Source organism: Trachypithecus francoisi, unplaced genomic scaffold (genome assembly GCF_009764315.1).
Source record: "Trachypithecus francoisi isolate TF-2019V2 unplaced genomic scaffold, Tfra_2.0 Lachesis_group12, whole genome shotgun sequence".
Lineage (NCBI taxonomy): Eukaryota > Metazoa > Chordata > Mammalia > Primates > Cercopithecidae > Trachypithecus > Trachypithecus francoisi.
In genome coordinates this window covers 68,964,433-68,986,505 of record NW_022681457.1, presented here as the reverse complement: position 1 = coordinate 68,986,505, position 22,073 = coordinate 68,964,433, and the positions used below count along the sequence as shown (strand labels likewise).

At 50.4% G+C, this 22,073-nt stretch overlaps 1 protein-coding gene across 3 annotated transcripts; it reads right to left on the bottom strand.

The window, feature by feature from the left end:
- Positions 1-11,467: 11,467 nt before the first annotated feature.
- On the bottom strand, positions 11,468-17,350 carry SELENOV (selenoprotein V). Of its 3 annotated transcripts, XM_033226195.1 has the most exons (6): positions 16,373-17,301; positions 13,543-13,567; positions 13,382-13,435; positions 13,198-13,272; positions 13,005-13,104; positions 11,468-12,024 (listed from the first exon to the last, which is right to left on the bottom strand). In XM_033226195.1, exons 1-5 carry the CDS (start codon positions 17,191-17,193, stop codon positions 13,027-13,029), a joined length of 1,053 nt encoding a protein of 350 aa, XP_033082086.1. In that variant the 5' UTR covers positions 17,194-17,301; the 3' UTR covers positions 11,468-12,024; positions 13,005-13,026. The 3 variants fall into 3 exon arrangements, with proteins under 3 accessions (XP_033082086.1, XP_033082087.1, XP_033082088.1); XM_033226196.1 differs by lacking the exon at positions 13,198-13,272 and having other exon boundaries at positions 11,906-12,024; positions 16,373-17,306; XM_033226197.1 differs by lacking the exons at positions 11,468-12,024; positions 13,005-13,104; positions 13,198-13,272; positions 13,382-13,435; positions 13,543-13,567 and adding an exon at positions 14,702-15,106 and having other exon boundaries at positions 16,373-17,350.
- Positions 17,351-22,073: the final 4,723 nt, after the last annotated feature.

Genomic DNA, 22,073 nt, shown 5'->3' with positions numbered 1-22,073 from the left:
TTGGCCAGGCTGGTCTGGAACTCCTGACCTCAGGTGATTCACCCGCCTCAGCTTTCCAAAGTGCTGGGATTACAGGCATAAGCCACTGCGCCCAGCTGATAGAGAATTTTGTTAAAGGTCAGATCCGCGTTTATGGATCTCTTTTCTCCCATGATATATTAATATGTTAAATTATGTTCATAGGTTTTGTAGTAATGGTCCTTGCATTTGAAATGCCCCTCACTTAGACATGATACATTCCTTAGTGTGATACTGAATTCCATTGTATTTTATGGAATAAAATAAAATTTTTATTTAAGATTTTTTAATTAGAATTCATAAGTGAAATTAGTTTCTAGTTTATCAACCTTTGCAGTATTTAGATCAACTGTATTTCATAGATATCATTTCATATGAAGAGTACGGAAGTATTTTATTTTTTCCCTGCTCTGAAAAAAGCTGACATTGGAATTACCTGGTTTTTAATGTTTCACAGATTTTTATTCTGAAAACCATTCAGGGCTAATGCTTTTTGGGAGACTAGTTCATTGATTATTTTCTTTTTCTTGTGAGATAAAATCCATAGAGTTTGTAGGGTACTGACCCAAGTATTAGCATTTCTCTACTGACTTAGAATACAGCATTTCTGGGCCAGATACCATGGCTTACGCCTGTAATCCCAGCACTTTGGGAGGCCGAGGCAGGTGAATCACTTGAGGTCAGGAATCCAAGACCAGCCTGGCCAAGATGGTCTAGGCCCCATCTCTACTAAAAATACAAAAATTAGCTGGATGTGGTGTGGCACTCCTGTAATCCCTGCTACTCAGGAGGCTGAGGCAGGAGAATTGCTTGAACCTGGAGGTTGCAGTGAGCCAAGATCCCACCATTGCACTCCAGCCTGGACAACAGAGCAAGACTGTCTCAAAGAAAAAAAAGGCCAGTTCCAGTGGCTCACGCCTGTAATCCCAACACTTTGGGAGGCCGAGGCAGGCAGATAACCTGAGGTCAGGAGTTCGAGACCATCCTGGCCAACATGGTGAAACCCTGCCTTTACTAAAAATACAAAAATTAGCCAGGCATGGTGGCATGCACCTGTAATCCTAGTTACTCGAGAGGCTGAGGCAGGAGAATCGCTGGAACCCAGGAGGCGGAAGTTGCAGTGAGCCAAGATCTTACCATTGCACTCCAGCCTGGGTGATGTAGCACTTTCTGGCTTATTTTGCCTCTTTTCTGAATATGTGCCTGTCTCCCCACCTGTTGATGGCAGAAGGAAGTTACTAAACAAAGAATATTGTACAATGTCTGGAATTTGTAGCCTATGTAAAATTTCCCCAGAGTTTTCTCTATAAAGTAGGCTTGATCCTCACTGTGCTTTTTCTACAATGCTGGTATGAAACAGCCAGAAGTCAGTGGGGCTGTCCTTCCACCGACAGTGGTTTCTGTGGCCTGAGTCTCCTTCCCTGAGGAGATCAGCCCCAAGGAAAATACACACTGGCTTCCCTAGCAGAAATAAGAGGAACTCTTTTCCAAATAGTATTTGTTTATATATTGCTTTCTCTGTTTTAAAATTTCAACCTCAGGAGAGATTTCTCAGTTTTAAAGAACCTTTAACTGTTTAAACTTATTATTTTTGTTTTCTTAATTTGTGCCTTTGTCATTACCTGCCCTTTTTTTTTTTCAGTTTATTTGGATCCCTTTTTATGTTTGTTTGTTTTTGTGTTTTGTTTTGAGACAAGGTCTCACTCTGTTGCTTAGGCTGCAGTGCCTTTAAAAAAAAAAATTCCTTTTAATTTTGTATTGTTGAGAGAGATGAGGTCTTGCTACCTTAACCAGGCTGGTCTTGAACTCCTGGCCTCAAGTGATCCCCCCATCTCAGCCTCCCAAAGTGCTAGGATTACAAGGATGAACCACCAGGCCTGGCTGCCTTTTTTTTTTTTTTTTTTTTTAGACAGAGTATCACTCTTTAGACAGAGTCTTGCTTTGTCGCCCAGGCTGGAGTGCAGTGGCAATGTCTCAGCTCACTGCAACCTCCGCCTCCCAGGTTCAGGCAATTCTCCTACCTCAGCCTCCCGAGTAGCTGGGATTACAGGCGCCCACCACCACATCCGGCTAATTTTTGTATTTTTAGTAGAGACGGGGTTTCTTTTTTTTTTTTTTTTTTTTTTTTTTTGAGGCGGAGTCTCGCTCTGTCGCCGGACTGGAGTGCAGTGGCCAGATCTCAGCTCACTGCAACCTCCGCCTCCCGGGTTTATGCCATTCTCCTGCCTCAGCCTCCCGAGTAGCTGGGACTACAGGCGCCCGCCACCTCACCCAGCTAGGTTTTGTATTTTTAGTAGAGACGGGGTTTCTTTTTTTTTTTTTTTTTTTTTTTTTTTGAGGCGGAGTCTCGCTCTGTCGCCGGACTGGAGTGCAGTGGCCAGATCTCAGCTCACTGCAACCTCCGCCTCCCGGGTTTATGCCATTCTCCTGCCTCAGCCTCCCGAGTAGCTGGGACTACAGGCGCCCGCCACCTCACCCAGCTAGGTTTTGTATTTTTAGTAGAGACGGGGTTTCACCGTGTTAGCCAGGATGGTCTCCATCTCCTGACCTCGTGATCCGCCCGTCTCGGCCTCCCAAAGTGCTGGGATTACAGGCTTGAGCCACCGTGCCCGGCCGAGACGGGGTTTCATTATGTTGGTCAGGCTGGTCTCAAACTCCTGACCTCGGGTGATCCACCCACTTCGACCTCCCAAAGTGCTGGGATTATAGGCATGAGCCACCATGCCCGGCCCTGGCTGCCTTTTTAAATATTTAACTTAAGCTGGATTTTCAGTTAATCAAGTTTCACCCATCTTTTCTGTTACAACCATTTAAGGCAGGTAATAAAATTCCTCCTGAGTACCATTTTAGTTGAAACCTGTAAGTTTATGTACATATTTTTATTATTTAGCTAAAAATCAGTCCCAATTGTTATTATCTTTGTTTCAACCACTGAGTTATTAAGAAGTGTGTTTCTTAATTCCTAAAGGTGTTCAGGTTTTTGTTTCTTTTGTTACTGATTTCTGACTTAAGTACACAGTGGTCAGAGAATGTGGTTTGAATGATGCAGATAATTTAAAATTTATGGAGGCTTTATGGCACAACACCTTGTCACATTTTGTAAATATTTCATTTGTGCAGAAGGGTATTCTCCAATTGTTGGGTACAATTATATACATTTGTTCATTAGATCAGGCTTGTGGTTTATGTTCTACATACTCTTCTACCTCCTGAATTTTTGTGGGGAAAAGAGAGATCAGCCTGTTACTGTGTCTATATAGAAGGAAGTAGACATAAGAGACTCCATTTAGTTCTGTATTTGAAATGCTGTTAATCTGTGACCCTACCCCTAACCTTGTCCTTGCAAGAAATATGTGCTGCGGTGACTCAAGGTTTAATGGATATTGGGCTGTGCAGGATGTGTCTTTGTGTTTTTTTTTTTTTTTTTTTTTTTTTGAGACAGAGTCTCGCTCTGTCGCCCAGGCTGGAGTGCAGTGACCGGATCTCAGCTCACTGCAAGCTCTGCCTCCCGGGTTCACTCCATTCTCCTGCCTCAGCCTCCCGAGTAGCTGGGACCACAGGCGCCGCCACCTCGCCCGGCTAGTTTTTTGTATTTTTAGTAGAGACGGGGGTCTCACCGTGTTAGCCAGGATGGTTTCGATCTCCTGACCTCGTGATCCGCCCGTCTCGGCCTCCCAAAGTGCTGGGATTACAGGCTTGAGCCACTGCGCCCGGCCAGGATGTGTCTTTGTTAAACAAGTACCTGAAGGCAGCTTGCTGGTTAAAAATCCTGTCCGTCCCTGGGCAATGGAACATCTCCCGGTAAAACCCATTGTGTGCTTTGTTTACTGAGCAAGGAGAAAACCGCCTTTAGGAATAAGGTGGGGCTTGCTGGAGCAATGCTGCTAAAGGTTTATGGAGATGTTTGCATATGCATCTCAAGGCACAGAATTTTCCTTTAAACTTCTTCATGTTACAAGGATTTTTGTTCATATGTCTTACTGCTGATTTCCTCCCTACAATGATCCTATTGTCCAGCCACTCCCTTATCTTTTTGATGGCAAAGATAATTATCAATAAATACTAAGGGAACTCAGAGGCTGGTGCCGGTGTGGGTCCTCTGTAAGCTGAGCGCCGGTCCCCTGGGCCCCGCTTTTCTTTCTCTATACTTTGTGTCTTATTCCTTTTCTCAAGTCTCTCGTTCCACCTAACGAGAAACACCCACAAGTGTGGAGGGGCAGGCCACCCCTTCATCTTTCTGTCAGTTTCACCTGTCTCCAATTAAGATATATTTGTCAATTTAGCATTATAACGTGAACTATAGTTCTCTCAGCTTTTGCTTAATGTATTTTGTTTTTGTTTTGTTTTGTTTTTGAGACGGAATCTCACTCTGTTGCCCAGGCTCAAGTGCAATGGTGGGATCTCGGCTCCTGCAACCTCCGCCTCCTGGGTTCAAGTGTTTCTCCTGTCTCAGCCTCCTGAGTAGCTGGGATTACAGGTGTGTGCCACCAGGCCTGGCTAATTTTCGTCTTTTTAGTAAGAGACAGGGTTTCACCATGTTGGTCAGGCATGTCTCGAACTCCTGACCTCGTGATCCACTCACCTCGGCCTCCCAAAGTGCTGGGATTACAGGGGTGAGCCACCGCACCCGGCTGCTTAATGTATTTTGAAGCTGTTAATAGGTACATACAGTTTTGAATTGTATCGCCCTCCTGCCCAATTAAAACATTTATTATTCTGTAGTTACTACTTTATGTCTACGATGCAATTCTGACACTAACTACCCGGAGTTAACATCAGTCTCCGCAGGTTTAAGGACTCAGTCTTCCACAAGGCTGTCCTCACTCCAGACACCAGCCACAAGCTCTGGGATTCCCAGACCTCCTTACTCCTGACCAACTGTCTACAAATTGAGAGGGTTCCCACTCCTCCTCAGGGTCAATAATTCACTAGAGTGACTCACAGAACTGGGGAAAGTGCTATGATTTTATAGTTTTACTATAGCCAAAAAAAAAAAAAAAGATAAAAATCAGGATTAGCCAAGAAAGAAAGACACACATGGCGAGAGGTCTGGGAGGGTCCCAATGCAGTGTCCATGTCCTCTCCCTGTGGAGGCAGAACACACCAGTTTTCTGGCTCATGGATTTGTGGTGATATGCAGAGTATTCCTAGCTGGAAAAACTACCTGGGCCACCGTGCACAAAGTATTTTATTGGGGTTTTATTTTTATTTATTCTGAGACAGAGTCTTGCCCTGTCACCCAGGCTGGAGTGCAGTGGCACGATCTCCGCTCACTGCAAGCTCCGCCTCCCAGGTTCAAGCCATTCTCCTGCCTCAGCCTCCCAAGTAGCTGGGACTACAGGCGCCCACCACCACACCCAGCTAATTTTTTGTATTTTTAGTAGAGACGAGGTTTCACCGTGTTAGCCAGGATGGTCTCGATCTCCTGACCTCGTGATCCACCCGCCTCGGCCTCCCAAAGTGCTGAGCCACCGCACCCAGCCTATTAGGGTTTTATCATGCAGACGTGATTGACTGGATCATTGGTCATGGAACTGAACTCAATCTCCAGCTTCCTTCCCCTCCCAGACTGTCAAGCTGATACCACATGGCTCAAAGTGCAGTTTTCTCATAATCTCATGGTGGCCCTTCTGTCACTGACAGCCGCCATTCTGATTCACCTAATTACTATAAACAAGAAGTGAACCGTGGCCGGGCGCGGTGGCTCAAGCCTGTAATCCCAGCACTTTGGGAGGCCAAGACGGGCGGATCACGAGGTCAGGAGATCGAGACCATCCTGGCTAACACAGTGAAACCCCGTCTCTACTAAAAATACAAAAAAACTAGCCGGGCGAGGTGGCGGGCGCCTGTAGTCCCAGCTACTCGGGAGGCTGAGGCAGGAGAATGGCGTAAACCTGGGAGGCGGAGCTTGCAGTGAGCTGAGATCCGGCCACTGCACTCCAGTCCGGGCGACAGAGCGAGACTCCGCCTCAAAAAAAAAAAAAAAAAAAAAAGAAGTGAACCGTTAGTCACCTTTTGAGTCTAAACTATCAAGTATGGGCCAGGCACGGTGGCTCACGCCTGTAATTTTAGCACTTTGGGAGGCCAAGGTGGGCGGATTGCCTGAGGTCAGGAGTTCGAGACCAGCCTGAGCAACACGGTGAAACTCTGTTTGTACCAAAATACAAAAAAAAAAAAATTAGCTGGGCGTGGCGGTGTGCACCTGTAGACCCAGCTACTCGGGAGGCTGAGGAAAGAGAATCGCTTGAACCCAGGAGGCGGAGGTTGCAGTGAGCCGAGATCACACCATTGCACCCCAGCCTGGGCAACAGAGTGAGACTCCACCTCAAAAAAAAAAAAAAAAACCTATCAAGTATGGTCCAAGGGGCCCACCATGTTAATGGTGGGTGACACTAAGTGACACCCCTATCACTTGGGAAATGCCAAGGATTTAAAGAGCCCCTCCCAGCAACTGGACACAAAGGCCAACCGAATTCTCTACTATACGACAATATCTAATATTGTTTTTTACTTTAATGACTTTTATGTTAATGTTATGCCCAGACCGTTTATTCCCCGAAGAAGACCACCAGAGTCCAGAGTCAAAGCCAAGCGGCAAGGATCTTTAATGCAAGTTCGAACTTGGTCCCTCCGTTCTACAACATACAAGAGGGCCCCGAATGAGGCATGTGCCCGCTTTTTATAGCCCGATGCATACAGGATATGTAAGGTTACAGAGGTACAAAGGAATTCTTTTGGTTGCAGCATCACAACTGGTAATTGGTTAATATTTTAAGTTATACAATTAACAGTTCTCTATTTGTTCCCACGCATTTAGTAAAACTACAAACGGTTGTGACCTTATCAGGGGCTCTCTAGGTGGTGTTTCTGAGGTGTGTGTGTGGGGGGTGTGTTTGTGTTGGGCTCAGGAAGTTGGGACAAAATAGAGGAATGTGTTTGTACTGGGCCCAGGACTAAGATATGTGGCAGACACCGGTAATTAGAACAGAACAGAGCAGGACAGAGACTTTCACCACATTTGTCCTTACAATGTCTGGAGTCTATAGATAACCTAATCGGTTAGGTCTGGGGTCGATCTTTAACTAGGCTCAGGGTGCCGCCCGGTGCTGCCAGGGCGCCGCCCGGGTTGTTTGCCTGTGGACTTCATTTCTGCCTTTTAGTTTTTTTCATTTGATCTCTTTCATTAACAACATTTTTTTTTTTTCCTTTTTTGAGACAGGGTCTCAATCTATCGCCCAGGCTGGAGTGCAGTGGCACAATCACGGTTCACTGCAGCCTCGACCTCCTGGGCTCAAGCAATCCTCCAGCCTCAGCTTCCTGAGTAGCCAGGACTACAGGCGCATGCCACCATGCTGGGCCAAGTTTTGTATTTTTTGTAGAGACAGGGTCTCCCTATGTTGCCCAGGCCGGTCTTGAACTCCTGGCCTCAAGCCATCCTCCCGCCTCTGCCTCTCTAAGTGCTGAGATTACAGGTGTGAGCTACCATGCCCTGCTCCTTTTCATGCCTAACTCGTGTTCCTCAAAACGTTATCTTTGGGAACTACTTGGGAAATGGTTCAGCATCTTCTTAGTTGACTTCTGTTTAATGTTAACATGTACTTGGGAACATTCCTAACTAGACATTAATTTAGATTAAATTTTGGACTTGTCAGATGGCGGGAATTTAGCTCCCAAATTTTTTTTTTTTTTTTTTTTTTTGAGACGGAGTCTTGCTCTGTCGCCCAGGCTAGAGTGCAGTGGCCGGATCTCAGCTCACTGCATGCTCTGCCTCCCGGGTTTATGCCATTCTCCTGCCTCAGCCTCCCAAGTAGCTGGGACTACAGGCGCCCGCCACCTCGCCTGGCTAGTTTTTTGTATTTTTTAGTAGAGACGGGGTTTCACCGTGTTAGCCAGGATGGTCTCGATCTCCTGACCTCGTGATCCGCCCGTCTCGGCCTCCCAAAGTGCTGGGATTACAGGCTTGAGCCACCGCGCCCAGCCTAGCTCCCAAATTTGTGTGAGTGCAGGCTTATTAACAGAAGGCTTTCTTTTTTTTTTTTTTTTGAGGCGGAGTCTCGCTGTCGCCCAGGCTGGAGTGCAGTGGGGCGATCTTGGCTCACTGCAAGCTCCACCTCCCAGGTTCATGCCACTCTCCTGCCTCAGCCTCCCGAGTAGCTGGGACTACAGGCGCCCACCACCACGCCCGGCTAATTTTTTTGTATTTTTAGTAGAGATGGGGTTTCACCGTGTTAGCCAGGATGGTCTTGATCTCCTGACCTCGTGATCCGCCCGCCTCGGCCTCCCAAAGTGCTGGGATTACAGGCTTGAATCACCGCGCCCAGCCCAGAAGGCTTTCTTTCAATCATTTGCTCACTAACAAGGTGGAGATTGCTAATCACCCCAACCGCCTACCTCTGTGAGGGGCATTTTTTCCCGTCCTACCCACTGGAGGGTACTGCCTCCTGGGGTTCCCAGCATCCACGTGGTCTCCACTCTGGCATCTCATCCTGCTTGGGCCTTGGGTTCTGTCTTTTCCCTTCACATTTTGAGTCATGCAGGTTCTCGTCATCAAAATTAGCAGATCTCCTCACAGCAAGTACCAACTCCAACACCAAACACTTCTGGATTTATATTTCTGTAAGATTTCTGGACTCCAGGAGTTCCCTTACCTTCCCACCAGCTCAATTTTGCATTAAAAATACTTTTAAAATATTTTAGGCCAGGCCGGGCACGGTGGCTCAAACCTGTAATCCCAGCACTTTGGGAGGCCGAGACGGGCGGATCACGAGGTCAGGAGATCGAGACCATCCTGGCTAACACGGTGAAACCCCGTCTCTACTAAAAAATACAAAAAACTAGCCAGGCGAGGTGGCGGGCGCCTGTAGTCCCAGCTACTCTGGAGGCTGAGGCAGGAGAATGGTGTGAACCCGGGAGGCGGAGCTTGCAGTGAGCCGAAATTGCGCCACTGCACTCCAGCCTGGGCAACAGAGCGAGACTCCGTCTCAAAAAATATATATATATATATATATTTTAGGCCAGGCGCAGTGGCTCATGCCTGTAATCCCAGCACTTTGGGAGGCCAAGGTGGGTGGATCATGAGGTCGGGAGTTGGAGACCAGCCTGGCCAACATGGTGAAACCCTGTCTCTACTAAAGATACAAAAAATTAGCCCAGTGTGGTGGTGCACACCTATAATCCCAGCTACTCAGGAGGCTGCGGCAGGAGAATCACTTGAACCCGGGAGGCGGAAGTTGCAGTGAGCTGAGATCATGCCATTGCACTCCAGCCTGGGTGACAGGGCGAGACTCTGTCTCAAAAAAGTAAAAAATAAAACTATTTTATCAGATGTTAGGCGTTCTGAACCAGGATGGTGTCACCAAGTTCATAAAAGTGTGATTAAAGCAAATCCCTGGCCAGGCGTGGTGCCTCACATCTGTAATCCCAGCACTTCGGAAGGCCAAGGCAGGTGAATTGCTTGAGCCCAGGAGTTCAAGACCAGCCTGGGCAACAGGAGGAGACCCCCGTCTCTACTAAAAATACAAAAATCATTAGCCTGCTGGGCACAGTGGCTCACGCCTGAAACTCCAGCACTTTGGGAGGCCGAGGCAGGCGGATCACGAGGTCAGGAGTTCGAGACCAGCCTGACCAACATGGCAAAACCCCTTCTCTATTAAGAATACAAAAATAGCTGGGCATGGTGGTGCGTGCCTGTAGTCCCAGCTACTCAGGAGGAGGCTGAGACAGGAGAATGGCTTGAACTCGGGAGGCAGAGGTTGCAGTGATCTGAGATCACGCCACTGCACTCCAGCCTGGGGGACAGAGTGAGACTCTGTCTCAAAAAACAAAATCATTAGCCTGGCATGGTTGCACGTGCCCGTAACCCCAGCTACTTGGGAGGCTGACGTGGGAGCATCACTTGAGCCCAGGAGTTCAAGGCTGCAGTGAACCGAGATTGTGCCACTACACTCCAGCCTGGGCGACAGAGCGAGACTCTGTCTCAAAACAAAACAAAAGAAAGCAATTCCCTAACTGTAGGGGGTGGGAAGTATCTTTCACATAGGAAAGATCCTCTCATGTTTTATACTACTTGACACATACAGATTTCACTGAGACAAACCCCATATATGTTCTGGGACTTTCCCCTAACCTCCAGCAGTCTGTCTTGACAGACATGATAGATAAATTATTTCCTGCTCACACCAGCATATCATTGTACAGGGCCAGCATATTATACTGTGAGGTGTTGAAAAAATCAGGTGGGGCGAGGTGGCTCATGCCTGTAATCCCAGCACTTTGGGAGTTTGAGGTGGGTGGATCACTTGAGGTCAGGCATTTGAGACCAGCCTGTCCAACATGGCAAAACCCCGTCTGTACTAAAAATACAAAAATTGGCTGGGCGCGGTGGCTCAAGCCTGTAATCCCAGCACTTTGGGAGGCCGAGACGGGCGGATCACGAGGTCAGGAGATTGAGACCATCCTGGTTAACACGGTGAAACCCCGTCTCTACTAAAAGTACAAAAACTAGCCGGGCGAGGTGGCGGGCGCCTGTAGTCCCAGCTACTCGGGAGGCTGAGGCAGGAGAATGGCGTAAACCCGGGAGGCGGAGCTTGCAGTGAGCTGAGATCTGGCCACTGCACTCCAGTCCGGGCGACAGAGCGAGACTCCGCCTCAAAAAAAAAAAAAAAAAAAAAAAAAATACAAAAATTAGCTGGGTGTGGTGGTTCATGCCTGTAATCCCTGCTATTCGGGAAGCTGAGGCAGGAGAATCGCTTGAACCCAGGAGGCAGAGATTGCAGTAAGCCAAGATTACGCTATTGCACTCTAGCCTGGGTGACAGAGCCAGACTCCATCTCAAAAAACAAAGAAACAAAACAGAATTTGTGTTTTCTACTGTATGAGACATTGGCAGTCAAGTCTGCTGTTACTTGCAGGCAAAAGCACTCCTAACCGAAATCAACTACTAACTGAAACCTACTAATTCTGTGATAAGCCTTCTGCTAATCCCTTCCCAAGCATAATTTAGTATGTAATTATCAAAAAATTCCACGAGTTAAATAGTGCTATGACATCCATTTTATGGAGGAGGAAACTGAGGCTCAGAGAGGTGGCATCCCTTGTTGGTGGTCACACAGCAACTAAGTGGTAAAGTCTGAGTCCCCCCTGTCTGTGCCCTTGACCTCCTGGCATGTGACCACTGACCCCACCATGCCAGGTGCAGAGTAGAGAGCCCATAATGTCCAGTGAATGTGAAAATGCCTCCCCCCAGCCCCTGCTCACAGAGACACTCCCTACAACACTGTCATTCTAAAACCTATGGGTTTTTTCCTTTTTTTTTTTTGAAACAGAGTCTCATTCTGTTTCCCAGGCTGCAATACAGTGGCATCATCATGGCTCACTGCAGCCTCCTGGGCTCAAGCCATCCTCCTGCCTCAGCCTCCCAAATAGCTGGGACCACCACAGGCACACACCACCACACCTGGCTAATTTTTTATTTTTTTACAGAGTTGGGGTCTCACTATGTTGCCCAGGCTGGAACATAGATCTTACAGGTTTAGAAAGTGGACCGTGGAGCATAATCAAGTTTGGAGTGTCAAGGGTTTGAGACTGACTGCCATCCCTGTTTCCCTCACAACCCCAGTAAATGCCAATAAGATGGAAGGTTTTCAAAATATATCTGGAACCAGGGCATGAGAAATGACGAAGCCACCAAAGAAACAAACTGGCCTCAGCAGCAAGAGGAGTGGAGGCTAGAGGACTGGAGCCACAGGACTAGCCTTCCAAGCTCCTCCTCCCTCCCACCCCTGGGGCTAGAATATCGGAGATGCCGGAAGCAGTGCAGCAGGTGACTTCCACAGACCTCAGAGCTGAGTGTGGCGACAGCAGACACAGTAAGACCAGACACAGTGGGGCAGACTCTGCATGTATTCTCCTCTTCCCCCTCCCTGAGCTCACCCCAGCCCCAACCACCATCAGAAAAGGACCTGACTTGGCAACATTTCAGCCCTTCTCATCATCCGGCTGAGACTCCTGAGATGGGAGAGAAGAGAGAAAAAAAATTAAAATAACAATAACAATGACAGCTCCATAAAAATAAGTGTTTATATAGGGTTTACCATGCCTCAGGCACTGTCCTACTGTTTTCCATGAACTACAATGCTCATTCTAGTTTCCTCACTATTTTTTCTTTTCCTTCTTTTTATTTTTTTGGTTTTTTTTTGAGACGGAGTCTCGCTCTGTCCCCAGGTTGGAGTGCAGGGTGCGATCTTGGATCCCTGCAAGCTCCGCCTCCCAGGTTCACTCCATTCTCTGGCCTCAGCCTCCCGAGTAGCTGGGACTACAGGCGCCCACCACCACTCCTGGCTAATTTTTTTGTATTTTTAGTAGAGACAGGGTTTCACTGTGTTAACCAGGATGGTTTCGATCTCCTGACCTCGTGATCCGCCCACCTCAGCCTCCCAAAGTGCTGGGATCACAGGCTTGAGCCACAGTGCCCGTCCCCCTTTTTTTTTTTCTCGTAGAGACAGGGTCTTGCTCTGTCACCCAAGCTAGAGTGTGGCCCAGTCAGCGCTCATTGCAGCCTCTAACTCCTGGGCTCAAGCAATCCACCCACCTCAGGCTTTCAATGTGCTGGAATTATAGGCGTGAGCCACTGTGCCTAGCTAATTTACTTATTGATTGATTGATTGATTGATTGTAGAGACAGAGTCTTGTTATGTTGCCCTGGCTGGTCTCGAACTCCTGGGCTCAAGTGATCTGCCATTTCAGCCACCCCAAGTGCTAGGACTGCGCCCTGCCTCCTTGCTATTTTTCAAACTCACTGAACACAGTCCTACCCCAGGGTCTTACAGATGAGGAAACTGAGGCTCAGAAAAGGGTGTAGGTGGCTTGTCATGATTCTAACAGTGAAGACTGGCTGAGCTAGGATCAGGAGTGAGACACAGCCCTGGCCCATCCTCCTACCCGGCCCCCACCCCTCCCACCACAGCCTTGGGAGCTCCCCCGCTCACCTCCAGCTCCACCCCTTGCCGGCTACCTTTTCTTGATCTCCTCATAGATAACGCTCACAATTTTCTGCAGCCCGGACTCGTTCACAAAGCCATCACCCCTCTGGGCACAGAGGGGAGAAAGCACACAGGTCTCCCACCCGCAGGACCTCAGCACCACCCCGCCTCCCTGTCCCAGTCCCTTACTCAGAGTCACCTTCTTGGAATGGACCAGTCTCCCGTTCACAAACACCTCAAACTCCCCTGTAGCCTGGGCAGCTCTGTCCTCCTCCTGGGAGGAGATGGCGGGGATAGGGGAGGCTAAGATCTCCCCTCCAAGTCCTTTGGGGATCTCAGATCCCTGACCACTCCCCTCTCCCCCAGGACCCCCACACACTTACAAAGAGTAGGTGATTTGGAAACTGCTGCTCCAGGCTGTTTTTCAGTAGAATGTACTGAGGGCAGGAGATGGGGTCACGCAGTCGCAGGGGAGGGGAAACAGGGACCCCTCCCAGTCTTCCTGCCTCAGGCTCCCCCTACCTCCAAAGCCAAAACGACTCACCCGAAGGCTATAGCTTCAGAGGCCACTGGAGGCCAAGAGCAGGAGGAGAAAGTTAGAGAGAGACCAGGGAAGACACCGCATCAGTATCTTCCCCAGCTCAGGGGATCCTATGAACACCTGAGTTAGATCATTTTCCTCCCCTGTTCAGAACCCTGAAGTAGCACCATCTCACGCAGGAGAAAAACCAGTCCGTCCCATGGCCTGCAAGCCACCACAGGATCTGCCTTCTCACCCCTCTGTCCCCATCTTCTCCCCAGCTCATTCACCCTGTGCCAGCCACAGAAGCCCCTAGCTCATCTTTCTTTCTTTCTCTCTTTTTTTTTTTTTTTTTTTTGAGACGGAGTCTCGCTGTGTCACCGGGCTGGAGTGCAGTGGCGCGATCTCGGCTCACTGCAAGCTCTGCCTCCCGGGTTCCCGCCATTCTCCCGCCTCAGCCTTGGAGTAGCTGGGACTACAGGCGCCGGCCACCGCGCCCGGCTAGTTTTTTGTATTTTTAGTAGAGACGGGGTTTCACCGTGTTAGCCAGGAGGGTCTCGATCTCTTGACCTCGTGATCCGCCCGCCTCGGCCTCCCAAAGTGCTGGGATTACAGGCTTGAGCCACCGTGCCCGGCCTTCTCTCTTTTTTTTTTTTTTTGAGACGGAGTCTCCCTCTGTTGTCACGCTGAAGTGCAGTGGCGTGATCTCGGCTCACTGCAACCTCTGCCTCCTGGATTCACGCCATTCTTCTGCCTCTGCCTCCCAAGTAGCTGGGACTACGGGCGACCCCTACCACGCCTGGCTAATTTTTTTGTATTTTAATAGAGACAGGGTTTCACCATGTTGGCCAGGATGGTTTCGATCTCCTGACCTCATGATCCACCTGCCTTGGCCTCCCAAAGTGCTGGGATTACAGGCGTGAGCCACCATGCCCGATATTTTTTTTTTTTTTGAGACAGAGTCTTGCTCTGTCGCCCAGGCTAGAGAGCAGTGGTGTGATCTCGACTCACTGCAACCTTCCACCTCGTGGGTTCCAGCGATTCTCCCACCTCAGCTTCCCAAGTAGCTGGGATTACAGACATGCACCATCACACCCAGCTAATTTTTGAATTTTTTGTAGAGATGGGGTTTCACCATGTTGCCCAGGCTGGTCTCGAACTCCTAGCCTCAAGTGATCTACCAGCTTCGGCCTCCTAAAGTGCCGGGATTACAGGCCTGGCCCCTAGCTCATCTTTCAACACCCCAGGTATGCCCTGCCTCAGGGCCTTTGCACTGGAAGTTCCCTCAGCCGAATGCTCTCCCCACAGCATCCACACAACTCCTTTTCTCTTTCCTTCAGGGCTTCTCTCATATATCCCCTTCTCAGTGAGGCCTTCCTGACCACCCCAGCTAAAACTGCAACCCCCCAAAATGCCTTTTGTTCACAGTATGTATCACCTCCTCACATATGAGATCATTTTCCAGGGGTCATATTATTGTTTATTGCTTGCCCCTCCACACCAGCCCGTGGGAGCCACAAGGACAGGGATCTCTGTCTTGTTCACTGCTGTGTCCCTGATGCCAATAGGGCCTGGAACATGGTGGGTGCTGAAGAAGTAGTTGTCAAATGAATGAATGAATACATAAATCCATGAATCCATTGAGTCAAAGAAAGAGACAGAAAAGAGAAGATGGAGAGAAAGGAAGAGGCCAGAGATGAGGGAACCGAGATAGGGAGAAGGAGAAACACACAACACTCTGGGAAAGGAAAGACACAGGCTGGGCACAGCGGCTCACGCCTGTAATCCCAGCTCTTTGGGAGGCTGAGGCAGGAGGACTGCTTGAATCTAGGAGTTCAAGAACAGCCTGGGCAACATAGTGATACTGCCCCCGCATCCCATCCCCGACCCCGTCTCTACAAAAAATTAAAAAATTAGGGGCCAGGCGCAGTGGCTCACGCCTGTAATCCCAGCACTTTGGGAGGCCAAGGCAGGTGGTTCACAAGGTCAGGAGATAGAGACTAGCCTGTCCAACATGGTGAAACCCCGTCTCTACTAAAAAAAAATACAAAATTAGCCGGGCGTGGGGGCACATGCCTGTGGTCCCAGTTATTCCGGAGGGTGAGGCAGGAGAATTGTTTGAGCTCGGGAGGCAGAGGTTGCAGTGAGCGGAGATCGCGCCATTGCACTCCAGCCTGGGCAACAAGAGTGAAACTCTGCTAAAAAAAAAAAAAAAAAAAAAATGGCAGGCATGGTGGTGCACACCTGTAGTCCCAGCTACTCAAGAGGCTGAGGTGGGAGGATCGCTTGAGCCCTAGAGGTCGAGGCTGCAGTGAGCTGTGAGTGCAAAATTGCACTCCAGCCTGGGCAATAAAGCAAGACCCTGTCTGAAACAAAAACAAAAACAAAACAGAGAGTGAGGTGGGGAGACAGAGAGTGGGAGAGACTGCCTGGGCAGAAGTGGACAAAGTGAGAGAAAGAGACAAGGGGCCAGAGAGGCTTCCAGGGCAGGAGAGAGGCTGGGAAGGGAAGCCAGAGCCCCCATCATGTGCGGTGTCTTTGTGTCGGTTTTGCTGGGGAGCAAAGCAGGTCGCTCTGCTCAGCACCCCATCCCCAGCACAGGCCTGGCAGTTGGCCCGCAGGGATGAATGAATGAAGCTCAGATCCAAAGCAGGGATTTGAACCTGAAGTTCTCCCGCCCCAAAGAGAGTGAGAGACAAGAGCGAGTTTCCAATCTGGGAACTGGGACTCTGGGGCTCTACCTGAATCCCTCCCCTCGCCCTACCCCAACCCTGACCTCCACGTCCCCGGAGACCCAGCCCCCACCGCCGGCCCTGTCCCCGGGGGTTGGGAGAGGCGTGTGTGAGGTCCTCACCAGTAGGTCACTCGAATCAGGACCCTCTTGTCCAGCGCGAAGTTCTCGCTGGTGGAGACGAAGGTTTCCGTCGAATTCTGTAAGGAGAGGGCCGACGGGATGGTCCCCAGGATGGGCGCGGGAACAGGGCTGGGAATGTGGGGATCTGCCAGCCCGGTGGCCAACGGGTCTGCCCTGAAGGTGAAGTCCAGGGTGGGCCCGGATGAGTTCGCGGCCAGAGGAGTGTGAGCGGGAAGGGGCCCCAGGGCGGGCCCGGCCTCGCTGGAGACCGACGGGATGAGCTTCAGGCTCGGCGCCGGCTCAGGGTCCTCCTCGGGCGACAAAGGCGGCTCCGGAGCAGGTTCCGGGGGCGGATCCAAAGGTAGGGCCGGGGCCGGGTAGGAGTCCAAGGCGGGGAGCGCGGTCCGAATCCCCGCCAGGACCTGGGCTGGGGCTGCGGCTGGGGCTGGGGCTGGGACCCGGACTGGAGGAGTCAGGGTCCCAGCCGGAGTCGGGACCGGAGTTGGGTTCCGGACGGGAGCAGGAGCAGGGACCGGAGTAGGGATCCAGGCCCGAGCAGGAGGCGGAACCAGACGGGGTATCCGGACCAGAGCGGGAGTCGGGACCTGAGTGGGGATGTGGGCTGGAGCGGGAGTCTGGACCAGAGTGGGAGGCCGGGCCGGAGACGGAGTCAGGACTGGAGTCTGGGTCCGGATGGGGGTCCGAGTCCGGACTGGAGTCGGAGTCCGGAGTGGAGTCGGTGTCCGGGTGGGGGTAGAAGCCCGGACTGAGGTTGAGGTCCGCGCCGAGGAGGGGGCTGGGGTCCGCGCCTGGTTATTCATGGCGCCCAGGGGGACCCAGGCAAGTTGGGGAGTCCCGCCCGCCTTCCCTCTTCGGGCAGGGAGAGCGTCTCCCGCACCGGGTTCTGAGACGGGGCGCGACCACAGGGGCTCTGTTACATCGAGTTCCACCTGGCCCCCGAGTTCCACCGCTCTCCAAGGGCGTGCCACCTCCGGAACTCGCTGAGTAATTCCCGCCCCCTTAACCCCCGACGGCCAGGCTGAGAAACACAGATTGCCCCAATGTCTCCGCAGCTGTCTGTGGCACTCAGGTGTTCAGCCTATAGGTACTGAGTGCCTGCTGCATGCACACTTCTCTGTGGGGTGAATTTGGGGACAGAGCAGGGATCAGGAAAGCTCTGGTCCCTGCCCTCACCAGGCTCCCTGTCCAGTGGGGGACACATACCCATTACCAAAGAGCCACAGCCCAGTGTTCAGGGCCGGGATGAGGGAGCCCAGGAGCTGTGAGATTCCAGAATGTGGGGAAAAGAAAGAGAGATCAGACTGTTACTGTGTCTATGTAGAAAGAAGTAGACATAAGAGACTCCATTTTGTTCTGTACTAAGAGAAATTCTTCTGCCTTGAGATGCTGTTAATCTGTAACCCTCGCCCCAACCCTGTGCTTGCACAGACTTATGCTGTGTTGACGGCAAGGTTTAATGGATTTAGGGCTGTGCTGGATGTGCTTTGTTAAAAAAGTGCTTGAAGGCAGTATGCTTGTTAAAAGTCATCACCATTCTCTAATCTCTAATCTCAGGGACCTCTGCCTAGGAAAGCCAGGTATTGTCCAAGGTTTCTCCCCAAGTGATAGCCTGAGATACGGCCTCATGGGAAGGGAAAGACCTGACCGTCCCCCCAGCCCGCCCGACACCACCAGTAAAGGGTCTGTGCTGAGGAGGATTAGTAAACAAGGAAGGCCTCTTTGCAGTTGAGATAAGAGGAAGGCATCTGTCTCCTGCTAGTCCCTGGGAATAGAATGTCTTGGTGTAAAACCCAATCGTATGTTCTATTTACTGAGATAGGAGAAAAACGCCTTAGGCCTGGAGGTGAGACATGCTAGCGGCAAAACTGCTCTTTAATGCACCCAGATGTTTGTATAGTGCACATCAAAGCACAGCACCTTTCCTTAAACTTATTTATGATTGGCCAGGCGCGGTGGCTCAAGCCTGTAATCCCAGCACTTTGGGAGGCCAAGACGGGTGGATCACGAGGTCAGGAGATTGAGACCATCCTGGCTAACCTGGTGAAACCCCGTCTCTACTAAAAAATACAAAAAACTAGCCGGGCGAGGTGGAGGGCGCCTGTAGCCCAGCTACTCGGGAGGCTGAGGCAGGAGGATGGCGTAAACCTGGGAGGCGGAACTTGCAGTGAGCTGAGATCTGGCCACTGCACTCCAGCCTGGGCGACAAAGCGAGACTCCGTCTCAAAAATGAAAAAAAAAAAAAAAACTTATTTATGATACAGAGACCTTTGTTCACATGTTTTCCTGCTGACCCTCTCCCCACTGTTACCCTGTTGTCCTGCTACATCCCCATCCCCAAGATGATAGAGATAATGATCAAAAAATACTGAGGGAACTCAGAGACCAGTGCCGGCTCGGGTCCTCGTATGCTGAGTGCGCCGATCCCCTGGGCCCACTTTTCTTTCTCTGTACTTTGTCTCTGTGTCTTACTTATTTTCTCAGTCTCTCGTCCCACCTGATGAGAAATATCCACAGGTGTGGAGGGGCTGGCCCCCTTCACGGAATAAGTTCAGTCAGCCTGCGGCAATCAGAAACAGCTTCCTAGAAAAGGGGACCACTGACATCTGGAGAATGATGGCGACCACCTCGGAGACAGTCTCACTCTGTGGCCCAGGCTGGAGTGCAGTGGTGTGATCTCAGCTCACTGCAACCTCAGTCTTCTGGATTCAAGAGATTCTCCTGCCTCACCCTGCCCGCCACCACACCCAGCTAATGTTAGTATTTCCAGTAGAGATGGGGTTTCACTCTGTTGGCCAGGCTGGTCTCCAACTCCTGGCCTCAAGTGATCCACTGGCCTCAAGTGACCCACACACCTCAGCCTCCCAAACTACTGGGATTATATGGGTGAGCCACTGCGCCAGGCTGAGAGTTTACATTTATTACAGTGCTAGGCGCTAAACATTCGCCCACAGCTAGTTCAGTGGCAGAGCTGGGATTCAAACGCAACCTGTCAGGCTCCAGCATCCTGGGGCTTAACCACTTTGATATGGAATGTCAAGCTGTGAGCTCCTCAAGCATGGGGCCTCGTCCATCTTGTTTACTGCTGTATTCCCAGCTCCCAGAACAAGATCTGGCATGCAGTAGGTGCTCAATAAATGTTTGTGGCATTAATAAAGAGACAAAGGAGTTAGCCAGGTAAAGGAGGAGTTAGCTGGAGGCAGCAGGACTAGAGCCCAGACAGTGAGCACAGCAAATACGGCCTTGGAGTGAGGGGCAGGGCCATTAACCAAGGACCTTCTTTTATTTTTTACGAGTACATCAGACAAGTACTTTTTCAAAAAATCTTTTCATTTTTTGGGAGGACAGGCTCTCACTCTATAACCCAGGCTGGAGCACAGTGGTGCAATCACAGCTTGCTGCAGCAAGACCTCCTGGGCTCAAGGAATCCTCCCACCTTGGCCTCCCAAAGTTCTGGGACTACAGCATGAGCTGGCCAGTCTTTGGTTGGTTGGTTGAGTGTGGGAGTGGAGAGACTTGTTTTCAGTAATTTGAAGGAAGCCAAGAGAGGGGTGTCTGTGTCTAACAGCCTGGATGGTTTTACTTCCAAAGCAGAAAAGTGTTCCAGTGTTAGATACTGATTTAAAAAAAAAAAAAAAAAGGCCCCTGATGGAGAACGGTACCTCACGCCAGTAATTCCAACACTTTGGGAGAGCGAGGCGGTGGATCACCTGAGGTCAGGAGTTCGACATCAGCCTGGCCAACATGATGAAACCCCACCTTTAATCGCAGCACTTCTGGAGACCAAAGCAAGAGGATTGCTTAAGCCCAGGGGTTCAAGACCAGACTGGACAACATAATGGGAACCCCTCTCTACAAAAAACTTAGATTTAGCCAGCTATGGTGGTATGCACCTGCAGTTCCAGTTACTCGGGAGGCTGAGGCAGGAGGATCGCTTGAGCCCAGGAGATTGAGGCTGCCATGAGCTATGATCACACCACTGCACTCTAGACTGGGTGACAGAACAAGAGCAAGACTACGTCTCTCTTTTCTTTGTTTGTTTTGTTCTGGGTTTTTTTTTTTTTTTTTTTTTTGAGATGGAGTCTCACTCTGTCACCCAGGCTAGAGTGCAGTGGCACGATCTTGGCTTACTGCAAGTTCCACCTCCCAGGTTCACGCTATTCTCCTGCCTCAGCCTCCCGAGTAGCTGGGACTACAGGCACCCACCACCACGCCCGGATAATTTTTTTGTCTTTTTTTTAGTAGAGATGGGGTTTCACCACGGTAGCCAGAATAGTCTCGATCTCCTGACCTCGTGATCCGCCTGCCTCGGCCTCCCAAAGTGCTGAGATTACAGGCGTGAGCCATGCGCCCGGCCAGGACTTGTCTCTTAAACAAAATGAAAAGCAAAGCCTAGTGGCCTGGATGTGTGCCATGAACAAAAAAGAAACCTGTGATCGTGTAAGTCAGTAAGATTTGAGGGACATTTGTTATTGCTGCAAAACCCAGCTATGTTAGTTGGCTCAGGCTGCTATTTTAAAAAAATACCATAATCTGGCTTAAACATTATTTCTCATAGGTCTGGAGATTGGAAGTCAGTGATCATGGTGCCAGCAGGTTGGGTTCTAGGGAGGGACCTCTTGCAAGCTGCAGACCACCAACTTCTTGCATCCTCATATGGCAGGAAGACAGCCAGCTAGCTCTCTGGCTTTTGTTTGTTTGTTTGTTTTGAGATGGAGTCTTGCTCTGTCGCCTGGGCTGGAGTGCAATGGCACAATCTCAGCTCACTGCAACCTCTGCTTCCCAGGTTCAAGCAATTCTCCCACCTCAGCCTCCTGAGTAGCTGGGATTACAGGCACTCCCACCATGCCTGGCTAATTTTTGTATTTTTGTAGAGACTGGGTTTCACCACATTGGCCAGGCTGGCCTTGAACTCCTGACCTGAGGTGATCCACCAGCCTCAGCCTCCCAAAGTGCTGGGATTACAGGTGTGAGCCACCGCGCCCGGCCTTCTTCTTTTTTTATTTTTTATTTTTGAGACAGAGTCTTGCTCTGTCACCCATGCTGGAGTGCACTGGCACAATCTCAGCTAACTTCAACCTCTGCTTCCTGGGGTCAAGCGATTTTTGTGTCTCCACCACCCAAGTAGCTGGGATTACAGGTGGGCGCCACCATGTCTGGCTAATTTTTGTACATTTTTATAGAGATGAGTTGCTTTCACCATGTTGGTCAGGCTGGTCTCAAACTCCTGGCCTGAAGTGATCCACCTGCCTCAGCCTCCCAAAGTGTTGAGATTACAGGCATCAGCCACCGTGCCCAGCCTCTGGCTTCTTATATGGGTATTGATTTGGTGTGGATATTTCCCCCCCCTCAAATCTCATGTTGAAATGACCACCAGTGTTGGAGGTGGGCCTGGTGGGAGGTGTCTGGAAGCGAAACCCTCATGAAGGTCTTGGTGCCCTCCCCACAGTAATGAGCGAGTTCTCGCTCTGTGAGTTCCCTCGTTCCCGCCAGAGCTGGTTGTTTAAAAGAGCCTGAGGCGGGGCGCGGTGGCTCAAGCCTGTAATCCCAGCACTTTGGGAGGCCGAGGCAGGTGGATCACGAGGTCAGGGATCGAGACCATCCCGACTAACACGGTGAAACCCCGTCTCTACTAAAAAATACAAAAAACTAGCTGGGCAAGGTGGCGAGCGCCTGTAGTCCC